General features: G+C 40.6%; 1 protein-coding gene across 1 annotated transcript; it reads right to left on the reverse strand.

Moving 5' to 3' along the window:
* Positions 1-2: 2 nt before the first annotated feature.
* Positions 3-6521, reverse strand: txndc5 (thioredoxin domain containing 5). Its single transcript, XM_014973889.2, has 10 exons — positions 6279-6521; positions 4761-4913; positions 4177-4282; positions 4001-4097; positions 3283-3398; positions 2917-3003; positions 2674-2832; positions 2115-2197; positions 1518-1647; positions 3-1375 (listed from the first exon to the last, which is right to left on the reverse strand). Exons 1-10 carry the CDS (start codon positions 6461-6463, stop codon positions 1253-1255), a joined length of 1239 nt encoding a protein of 412 aa, XP_014829375.2. The 5' UTR covers positions 6464-6521; the 3' UTR covers positions 3-1252.
* Positions 6522-11190: the final 4669 nt, after the last annotated feature.

Here is an 11190-nt window from a genome sequence, read left to right on the forward strand (position 1 = left end):
CATGTTTTTGACAAAATTTATTATGAAATCTTATGTTACAACTTTCCACTTTCGTACAAAACTTGTGGATAGGGAGTAAATACTGCCCATTGAAAAACTAGTCACTGGACCTCTTTAGACCATGTGTTGCTCATAAAGCCAAAAAAAAAAAACCCTGATAAAACTGTTGCTTTTGAACGTTTGTGAACCTGGGTTGGATAATAAAATCACATAAGCCAGTCAGGAACAAACATTGAACACAGTCCAGTTGGACAATCCATAAAAAATGTTTTAAATTCCCTAAAAATAGAGAATAAATTCAGTAAATTTATTTTACTGAAAAAAAATTAATTGGTGCAAATTCAGCTTTACTTTTCAACCAGACTAGTCAAGTTCTTGTTATTGTGATTTAAACAATTCATATTTTTACCAGGGACATTCAATGATGCTTCAGTCAGTACAAGAATCAGCGATAAAGAAATGAATGTAGATGGTCCTGATCTGAAATTCACTTAGCTTGATAAAACATAAAAACTGCATTTGGATGGGGTTTTTTTTAATAAAAAAGAAGTGAACTAAAATAATGACTTGAAACTTCAAAAGCTAAAAAAAAAGTAAAAAGATGTCGCACGAATTTCACGTGAAACGAAGGTGGTTGATCATTTTTAGAGCTTTTTCTATGTAATGAAGTGTAAACAATCTGGTTCTCATCCACAGCTCAGGTTGCCGCGTCAACTACAATCCTGTGTGAGCAACATTGTTCTGGTCCACTTGGTTGTTTTCCCTGAGAGTTACGTCAGATAGGCTATCAGCAGATGTACATGATGTACCTTTAAAATAACCCTCAACCTCACAGAGACATCACAACTTTTACAACTTAAGAGTCACAGCGTCATAACAGGAGAGGTTTATAATTTAAGTAGGAAAGGGAAGAGGGGAAACCCACAGGAGTCAGAAAACAAAAAACAAAAAAAGATTTTTAATGAACGTCTTGGTACAGTTGTCGGTGTTTCTGGTTCTTATTGGACCAGTGCTTGCAGAGGTTTACAAACGTTAAGATTTCAGCTCAAGAGATTTATAAAAAAATACATTTCCAACACATTTATTCTGTCTGTAAATACAAATGAAAACAAAAATAGACCCAGATGATGACATCAGTCTGTCGCTGGCTTGACTCCTTCCTGAAGGAAATCCGACTTGGCTGCTGCAGGACAGAGACTCTTGTCCAGCTGGCCAGATAAACAGGAGACTCCAGGTAGAGAGGTGTTGCTTCCTACAGCTCGTCTCTCGCCTGCCTCATCACGAAGCTGTGCAGGCTCTCCAGGTCCCGCCCCCCGTGATGCTCGTCACCCTGCGCCCCAGCTCTGAAGATGATCAACGTTGGGTAACCCCGCACCTGAGAGAGAGAAAAAAATAAATAAAAATCAGGACTACATCAGGTTTGATTAGCCTTAGCAACAGCCAGTTCGAGTGAAGCTCAAGCTGCAGAGTTACTCTATACGAGTTTGGGCTGTGTGGGGTTTTAGAGTTAAACCTACAGAATACTTGTTGCACAGCGTGCGCTCGACGGTGCAGTCCACTTTGGCGATCTTCACATCAGTGAGACCAGGAAACTCCTTCTTGGAAAGGTCGTCCCAGGTTGGAGCGAGATTCTTGCAGTGACCACACCTGCACAGGAGGAAGACCAGAGTTGTGCCATTTTAATCAAGAACCAAGATGCTTTGGGAACTTAAAATCCCTTTGCAAAAATGTATTCAGAATTATATTTACTTGTCATTTTAAAACCACGCAAGAAAAAGAAGACGGTCCTTTTTTAAAAAAATATAAATTATTCATCGGTTTTTCTTATTTATTTGGGATTTTAAGAGAACAGCAGAGTAGCACATACAACAAAAATCTGAGGTGTTTTGTGTGTATTCACCAATGACACCCCTACGTTAAACCCAACATGATAAATAAAAGTTGATCTGATTAATTAAGGGAATTCATTTTAAAGCAGAAGTGGATCAAGGTCATTAGATGGGACCAACCAGACTTCAGAATCTGATTAAGATGCAATTAGAAATTGATTATATTGTCATACAGCGTTATGAAAACATCCACATGGTCATTTGTTCCTACAGAGGTGATCTTACCATGGAGCGTAGAACTTGACGAAGGTCAAGCCCTTCGCTACCGTCTCGTCAAAGTTGCTCTCGGTGAGGATCAACACGTCGGACTGCAAACACAGAACGGCATACGTAAACTTTATGGGTCTAAAGAAAATTAATCATGATCACTGGCAGTTGTAACCAAGACTTTTATGCAAGCAAACACCTTATGCTTTTGTCAAGTTTCTAATATTATTGGTGGGTATAGCAAAAAAACAACAAAATAAACTGATGAATCTTTACTACTACTTTCTTATTGCACCGACTGGCTCATAACATTAGCTTACAATTCCTTTAATAGTCAACCGGATCACGCTCTGTGAAATAAATTTATTTTGAACAATAATGTGCTGTAAAATGCCACTGTGAGCCTCGAGGCGTTTGTTGTGAACTGGCACCATTTATATAAGCAAAATGAACTGAGTTGCTGTTTCGATACCATGAGATTTCTTTACAAGATACGGTCACACCCAAAGAGATTCAGAACAGAACACTAAAGTATTCGTCTCTATACATGCTATGCGCGCCTGCTGTACACACCCACCTTCACCTCCTCGTCCGCCGGCTCATCGGTGGGAACCTCGTTTGATTGCTGATCCTCGGCTGGTTCCTCCTTCTGCTCTGCAGAGAGCGCAGCCTTCAGCTGGTTGTCTGCAAATTCTTTGAACGAGTCCAGGTCTCTCTTCCCTTTGTATTGTTCTGTCTTAATAAAACAAATAAGAGCCGGAGAGTTATCACACACACACCAGACTGGGGAATCTTTCAACACTACAGCCTGCTCCCAAACCTTTTGTCCGTTGTGGAAGAACAGCAGTGTCGGGTATCCTCTGACACCGTTCTCAGAGCACACCTCGTAGTGCTGTGTGCAGTCCACCTGGGTCACAGGCAAATTACCAGCAGTCAAACAGGAGTGACATCACAGCAAACGCTGGCACCCACATTGTTTATGACCCTCCCATGCAAACGAGCAACACCTCATGTGATCAACAACCCGTTCTGTCACACAAATCAACTGACTAAGGGACTTTGGTCTAACGTCAACTAGATCCCTGCAACGTCGGGAGAAGTCGAACATTTAAAGCAAAACATTAAGCTTATAAAGTGTGGATATCTTCTGAGATTGCGTTCAACAGTGACGACAGCCTCAGCCCACCTTTCCTATCTTTACGTCGTCAGAGTGCTCGAAGCTGGAGGCCAGCTGCTCCCAGGTCGGTGCCATGGCTTTGCAGTGGCCGCACCAGGGCGCAAAGAACTTAATAAAATGAGCACCTGGAAATGAAACACAGAAGCCATTACAAGTAATGAAGATGCATTTAAAAAAAAAAAAAGTTGTTGCCATGATTCAAGATTTATACTTTTAATAACGTAAACTCATTTCTTTATGCACACGGCATTACCTGCTATAAAAAGCTTACCCAGCCTGCAGGGCTTTATACAACCAGTTATGCTACTTTACAGCTCAAATTATTGCTTTGCTGTTGCCAGGATGCAAAGCTACAAGCAGGAACCAGACGCTAAAGGCGCCCGTGTCGTATCCAAACAGGAAATCATTTGTTTTTGATGACGATTCTTAAGAACCGTTGTTTCATTCAGAGTTTATTATGGTCCAGTCCGAAAATGTGAAGTGACATTACATTAAGTTTTTTTATTTTTTTAAATTGTTAGTTTATCCTGATATTCAAATCAAAGCAATAACCCATTTTAGTTACTTAATGACAGATGCAGAATCACATCTTACTGTGAACCAAAACTGAAAAAGCATTTAAATATGGAACAAGAGTGAAACTATTACAGCCGGATACAGCTGCAACTGTAATAAAAAAAATGTAATTACCCAGTAACTAGTGAGACTAATAAAGCTCCACATTTACCTGTGGATATGTGTTCCTTGAAGTTAGCTGCAGTGAGCTCATACATGCCCTGTTTGGGCTCTGGGGCTTTAGGGGGTTCCTGCTCACTTACTGGTTCCTGGAGGACAGAAGTGGATGGAAACCTTTAATTCACAAAACGCCGCTTTGAGGCTGATTACCGAGTGAACGAAACTCACCGAAGGCTCCTCCTGGAGCGTTTTCAGCATCCACGTCTCCAAAGACTGCAGATCTCTTGGTCCCTGGTACTTCACTGCTTCCTGGTCTGGCTTGAACAACTTTAATCTACACATAAACACACAAAGGAATGGAAAAAATTGATTATTAAACCAAACAGTCAATAATTATTTAGAGTCGGTTGTGTTTCTGCTGTGTTTGCAGGTGTAGAGGGCCGTCAGCAGCAGGATTATTGTTCTAGACGAGGATTTCTGGCAGAATATCCAACTACATCTAGGTCAATGTGTCACCAATTTCAATGATTAACGGAAAGCAAGTTCATTTCTAAGCTGTAAGAGGTGTGTTAACATAAGTGGTGCAGTGAATTCACCATTTCACAGTCAGATCCTGCTTGGGTCACATTTCTAGCCATGATATGAAAAATGTGCAAGTTTCACTTCTGATATGAATGAATGCTGAAATATGTTATAGTTTTACATAATTTGCATGCTGTTCAGAGTTTTTCTTTTTCTTTTTTCAAAGCAGACAAACTTTCCTGTCTGTGCATCTCTCTGTGGGGTTTAGGGTAGATGCTTCTCTTACTTACGTAGGGTATCCTCTGACGCCGTGCTCGCTGGAACAGAACTTGGTGTTCTGGACACAGTCCATTTTCACCACATATACGGGAGGGTCATCCATGCTGTTGTATTTGTCAGCCAGTTCGTTCCATGCAGGCTGAAGTCTCTGGCAATGGCCGCACCTGGACATAAAGTAATAAAAATTTGTTATCGGACACGTTTGCATTCTCTTAAAAAAAAATTCCAGGTTTTGCGTTGCTAAAAATGTTTACAGCTCACTTGAATAGTTGGAAAAACCTATTCTGGATTTGTTGGAAAGACATGAAACTTGGAAAAACTATGGATATGTCCGGGTCAAAATGGGTATCGGCCGATGTTCATGTCCTCCTTGAAGACGCTGAGCGGCAGCAGAAGCATTTAAAGTATCTGACAGAGTTCCACCAAAATATCGGAGTGAAATCGGTGATTTTCACTTCATGAGATTCTATTTAACAATGTCTAGAAAACGTGTTTGCTATATATTGGTGTTATTTTCAAAGAAGACAAAAGAAAATGTTTTTTCATTTTGTACTTTCCCTTACATTACAGATAAGTTAGACAACAAGAAAAGTTTTTTTTTTTCTTTACTATATTCTGGTACATGTCATTTGCTAAAACAATTTATTTGAGTTTAATTATTAATGGCAAAAAAACAAACAAAAAACAATTAGCCAATTATTGATTTTTTGGTCATTTTAAACCTATGTTATGATCAGACCACATTTGTCATCTTTTCTTAACTAGTCTTGAAAAGACAGTTTTTGTTTTTTATTGGTTTAACGTCTTATAATTCATGTCTGTGGACGGTTGTGAAACATAGGAAGGATTCCAGATACAAGTACAGTATGGACCACGCAAAAGTTTTTTGTTGTTGTTTGTTTGTTTTATGACAGAAAATAATCCTAATAGATTTCAGAATAGCCTCTTCCATCACCTCCCTACCAAAAAGGAATATTGTGAAGGTTAATGCTGCCAAGTTATATACCACAATATCCCTTACTATTCAACTGAAAGTCTCATTAAGCTATGAAAAATCACACCATTGTAGGACCGCGGACCCCAGTTTTGAAGCCACTGACATAACAGTGAATCAGTGCGTGCCACGTAAGCGAAGCTACCTCAGTATAACTTTGAAAACTTCACCTACGTGGTGCAAAAACAACGACAACTGTAGTTTAGTACTTTTTACCTGAAAATGCTTAACATTATTTCAGCTGCCTGAAGTATGTGTGACATTATGCCACAGAGAGCTAACTGTAAATGTTTAAATCTGATAAGCCGCTATTTGGCTATGCTAATCTAGCCTAGCATCTTAGCTAACCGAGTCAACTGTCTTTAGCCGGTGGGCTAGGTAGCTTAGTAGCTTGTCAGCCAGTTTACCGGTAAACGGTTACCACAACAATACGGGAGGTTTTCTGCACTTACAAGAGTTGGCAAAGAGAGAGAGAGATGTCATAACCGACTAATCTGTCAAACGTCGTTCAAAAACACTAAGTTTCTGCACTTACCATGGGGCGTAAAACATGACAAAGTGGGGTGCAGTTGGCACCGCCTCGGTGAACATCTCTACAGTATATGTGTGCTTGGCATGCTCCTCTTCTTCTGCATCAGCGTCGCAAAACACAACAGCAAATAGTAACGTAAAAAACAGTAAACACGAAATAAATGCTGTGCAAGTCAGTGCAGAGGCCATGGTGAATCTCGGCTGGAGAACGGAGTCCCTGCTGGTACAAAAGGACCGACTTTCGCCAAAACACGCCCCTTTACAGGCTCTCTCCAAAGGGGCAGTATTATGCAAAATCAACTTTTTAACATGTTATTTCCTCATCAGAAACATAGCTGGAGTGTTGCCTTGGCTCTTTTATGTATGTTTGAAAAATCCTTTAATCTCCAGACATTCAGGGTTACAAGACGCTTGGTCTCACCAAGTGATGTATTTTCCACTCAGCTCTTCCTCAGAGCTGCAGTCTCCAAGCCGAGCTTCTGCCTCACAGAGCACTGCTCTCCTGTGACTCCTCTACTGAGCTCCTTCAGACTAGCGACAGCAGCACTTAGCAAACACCAGATGGAACTGCATCTACTGAGCTCATCATACGAGCTACTTCTCAGTGCAACTAAAGCTTAATGCAGAAATATGTTGTTGTGATGATGTGCTGAAAGCGGAGGAAAGAGCAGGATCTTCTTAAAAACACCCAGTTTCAAGGCATTAAATTGCAAAGTCAAATTTTTTTGAAGTCATATTTGATATATGCAGCATTTCTATAACAACTGAAAGTAACATAGTTACTTGCTTGTGCTTTAAAATGACAACATGTGCCTGGAAAATACATAATACTGCCCCTTTAATTGCAACATTTACACTAAACTCGTTCAATTAGAAGCAGCATTAACTTCTTCAACGATCTGAGCTACATAGCTTGCATTTTGCATGAGACCGTAATGGCCATCCTTCACCACTCATAGTGCATCAGAAACACTTGACCATCCACGACTCTGGCAGCAGTCACCCCACCCACACTATTCAGAAATATTCAGTCTCGGTGTTGTCGCAACTTGTGCTAAGCTCCTGAAATTAGGATTTTTGTTGGAACTTTTGTGTTATAAAGCTAAAAGCTGAATAAGCCAAGATATACAGCCCTATGCTTCGTGGAGGCTCCGGGTTCACATTTAGTTCTAAGAAGTTCTTGCATGGGAACAAAATATTCCTTGTATGGACGGCACCTTGCAAAAGTTTTTAGCCACCTCTCCTTTCTCATATTAATCTTCCAGGGCCAGACTGTGATTAAAATGTACTCAGGCTTTCCAAAGTCTTACAAAATCCTTTTTTTAAACATAAGTTGTTTCTTTCCCCCTCTTGCTTTTACTTAGAGGCCATAATCAGGACCAATAAATTTGCTTATAATTTAAGATGCATTTAGAAGTTTCCCCCCCTAAAGTAGTGTGTGGAAATGTCAAAAGTGGTTACTTGCAAATAGTCGTATAAATTCTTGCCGACTGCACATTGGCAGGCTCCTGAACTTTCCTTCTCGCCTAATCTTTCAAAAACAAATTGTCAACACTTAACGTAAGTGATGTAACTGGCGTAAATCTACTCGGGCAACAACAAACAGACGGTATGTTGTGAAAATAAACAACGCTGGGTCTCTGTTTTACCTGTTCAAACGCGGCTCGCCCAGCTCAGGTGGAACATCACCGCCGCTCAGAATGACAGATGGACCGTTAGTTTTCTGCACCAGCCGTCACACGCATGAGTCAGAGTTGCCTCCTCATCACTGCTACAAATGATGCTTTAAAATTACGGTGCGACTCATGGGGCAGCTGGAGCCTGGCGGAGTGGCGACAGTGCTTATAAATCATGCACCTTTTCCCACAGGGACGTGTGTTTGTGTGTGTCTGAGCAAAGTACCTGCTGGCCTGTTGGACTGACAGCTCCTTGGAAAGTCCACACCTCTTTTAATGTAGTCATGATTTCATGAAACCAAAAGGAGGGGAGGGAGATGGTGCGGGTGAGGGAAGCTGCAGTCTTCAAACTAAACGTTTCTCTTTTTTTTTTAATGGCGTTTTCTCATTCATTAACTTCTGGTGTCTTGGACCAACAAGTGAAGTCTGGGCGAGCTCTGATTTTATGTCTAGGCATAAATGCTTTATTTAAACTAATTTGTGGTTTGCTTATCTAAACAAACAAACAAAAAAAAAAAGACTAAGCTGTACAAAGCAGCTGCCATTTAAAAGAGGTCACATCCCTTTAATATATATATATATATATATATATATTTAAAACAGCACGAGCAAAATCACATGTTTTCATTTATTACATGCACAAATTCACAAGAACATACATATTTATACTAATCAACCTCAGAAGTGCTGATGTTGGCTTATTTCCACACATAAAAATCAGCTCCACATGGTGACTCTCCTCTCTCACACATGTTCCAGGCTGCAGGAGCGTGAGACGCAGCTTCACAAGCTTGAAATACCTCAGAATGCCACAGTGCGGGAAAGGTGCACAGTGTAGGAAGCCATGTGTGTTTATCTGGATTTTAATGTTATTAATAATGAAGTTGGCGTTGGCAGCAATTTGTCTTACATTTCTACGTATGCACGAGGCTGGCACTTAGCTAAAAATATTCAGATGAGCAGAAAATGTTCTAAATAGCAGCTGTTATGATGTTAATTCTACTGGGATATACAAACTTTTTTGCTGACTTACAGTAGCAGCTTCATTTCACACCGTTTTACATCATGCAACATATGTGCATACAGATAGTTTTATTAGGTTAAAAAATGATCTGAAATGCATGCATGGTCACAAAATCATTATCTTATTTCATTTTTGGCTTGATCATTTCCTTCATCCAGGTAGAGCTGTGAAGTAATTTTATCAGGCTGACACGCTGGAAATTAGTGTTGTCTTTCTCTAGCGATTTTTACTTTCGTAGAAAATTGAGCCACCGTAATTACTTTGAATCAAAACAGTAAAACACAGTTTCAAATATTGGACTAGAAAGAATGTCCAAGTAAGCTCCTGAACTATCCCCATTTGAGGAAGTCTTCACTGAATCATGTTACCTCCACTGCAGAGCTTGCTCAAAATCTGCAGCTGGTACTTTTGGATAAAGTGGACCAAAACAATATATTAAGAAGAGATTCAGATCAGAAAGAAAAGAATGACAGGAGATACTAGGAGGGTTAGCAGAAGACTGCTGCAAAGTTGTTCAAATTGATTCATTCTAATTTTGAATGAAGGTACTGACTGACGTTTTGGACAATTGGCCATAAAGCCCCTTAAATCTCAACTTGTGCTGAATAAAACAAAGCAAAACTTTACGTCCAGTATGACAGAACAAATTTTAGAAGTTATGACGGAACAGGGATCATCACCGTGTATATTTACTGTCTTAAATTTAAGACATTTGCAATTTTTATCTGAAAAAAAAAATTGCCATGGCATGTTCTTCAGCATACCACAGAGACACTGAAAGATGTTGAATGATCGCGTCACCGAAAACAACCTCGCCAGCACCTCAACAGTCTTATTTGCATTTGCAAATTTTCGGCACCTACAGCGTCAGAAGGACGGAAATGTCCCGCGAACTTCTCTTTTCTTGTCCAACACAGCCGAATCAGACAACGTGTGGAAAACTCCGAGGGCTGCAGTCTACATTAGAAACCAACGTTTGCGCTGCAATCTTTTAAAAGAGACATTCCCCATAAGTCAGCTATGGCTAAGTGAATGCTGGCGGTGGCTTTATTTTAACAGACCAGCCCCTAAACGCTGACACTCAGTCTAACTTTGGTGAAAAAGCACGGCGTAATCCATTAAATGTCAAACTTCTTCAAAATGTTTCAACACCTGCTTGTGTCATTAAGTGAGAATACAAACTGAGAGCCGCCTGGACTCCTTTTTATTTTTTATTTTTTCAAACGACTTGGAAAAGTGTTTTTGACTGTTATGACTGCTTGCATATTATATTCCTGCCCTGATTTAGTCCTCTGCTCTGACACAAAGGTGCTGGTCCAATGGGAGCTCCCACCCACTTAAAGTTTATTTGGGCTCTTATATAAAAAATATTGCCTTGCCCCCCATTTGAGACAGACCGTTCCTTACATTCCAGTCTCAGACTGCACAGTAAAACACAAATATCACACACGCAGTCAATTGGAGGTTGAAATCATATGAGAATTATACCCTCCTATCTTTTTACATGATAAATAACCCAAGTCCCCCAAAGTGGCTCTATTGTTCCCACAGCAAGCCCACATTCACACCCCACTATTTAGTCTCAGCATGTCTTATATGGCTGTGGTAAGTACGGCCAAAGTGTCACTGACATATTTTACATTTGACCCGCTACAGAGGAGGTCACATAGTTGCGGGTGTCTACTGGTTACCCATTGTTGGTAGCGAGGCACCATGCCAGGCCAGCCGTAGCTTGGTGCAATGGGAAAGGGAAAGACGAATGGACTCCAGGGAACCGAGGCCATTATGTTTGTTTTCTTCACGGCCTGAAGTTTGCAGCCGAAGGTGCAGGAGCCGGCAGGCGGTAAACGGGGTGAAAGCGAGAACCGAAAGAGAGCCACTGACCGAGGAGAAGGATAATGTGGTTTTAAGTATCTGAGGCGATGGAGTGTTCACTATGGAAATGTCCTGAGTGGTTCATATTGAAAGATTACGTTTGATGCCATTTTCTGGTTGGTTGGTGCCAAAACATGACAAACATTCCTTTGACCTACGGTCACTATGAAAGACATCCCTGCCAGTCTGTAGAGCAACCTTTAAAGTCTGTGCCTATGTCAGTTTTCGGTGGGTGTCCATGTTTTTCCCCTTTTTGAACGGTGGATTGAAAAATACTCTGAGAGCTCTCCAAGGCTTGGGAAATTGTTTTATAACCTGGTTTAAACATCGCCACGTCTTGC

The sequence above is a fragment of the Poecilia mexicana genome, unplaced genomic scaffold, assembly GCF_051168715.1.
Source record: "Poecilia mexicana isolate PSO_F unplaced genomic scaffold, ASM5116871v1 scaffold_20, whole genome shotgun sequence".
Taxonomy (NCBI): Eukaryota; Metazoa; Chordata; class Actinopteri; order Cyprinodontiformes; family Poeciliidae; genus Poecilia; species Poecilia mexicana.

Coding starts and splice junctions, on each gene's coding strand:
- txndc5 (XM_014973889.2), bottom strand. CDS start 6,463: ATGGCCTCTGCACTGACTTGCACAGCATTTATTTCGTGTTTACTGTTT. Junction 4,098..4,176: donor CGCTCCAGGAGGAGCCTTCG/GTGAGTTTCGTT, acceptor TCTGTCCTCCAG/GAACCAGTAAGTGAGCAGGA. Junction 1,376..1,517: donor CGCTGTGCAACAAGTATTCT/GTAGGTTTAACT, acceptor TCTCTCTCTCAG/GTGCGGGGTTACCCAACGTT.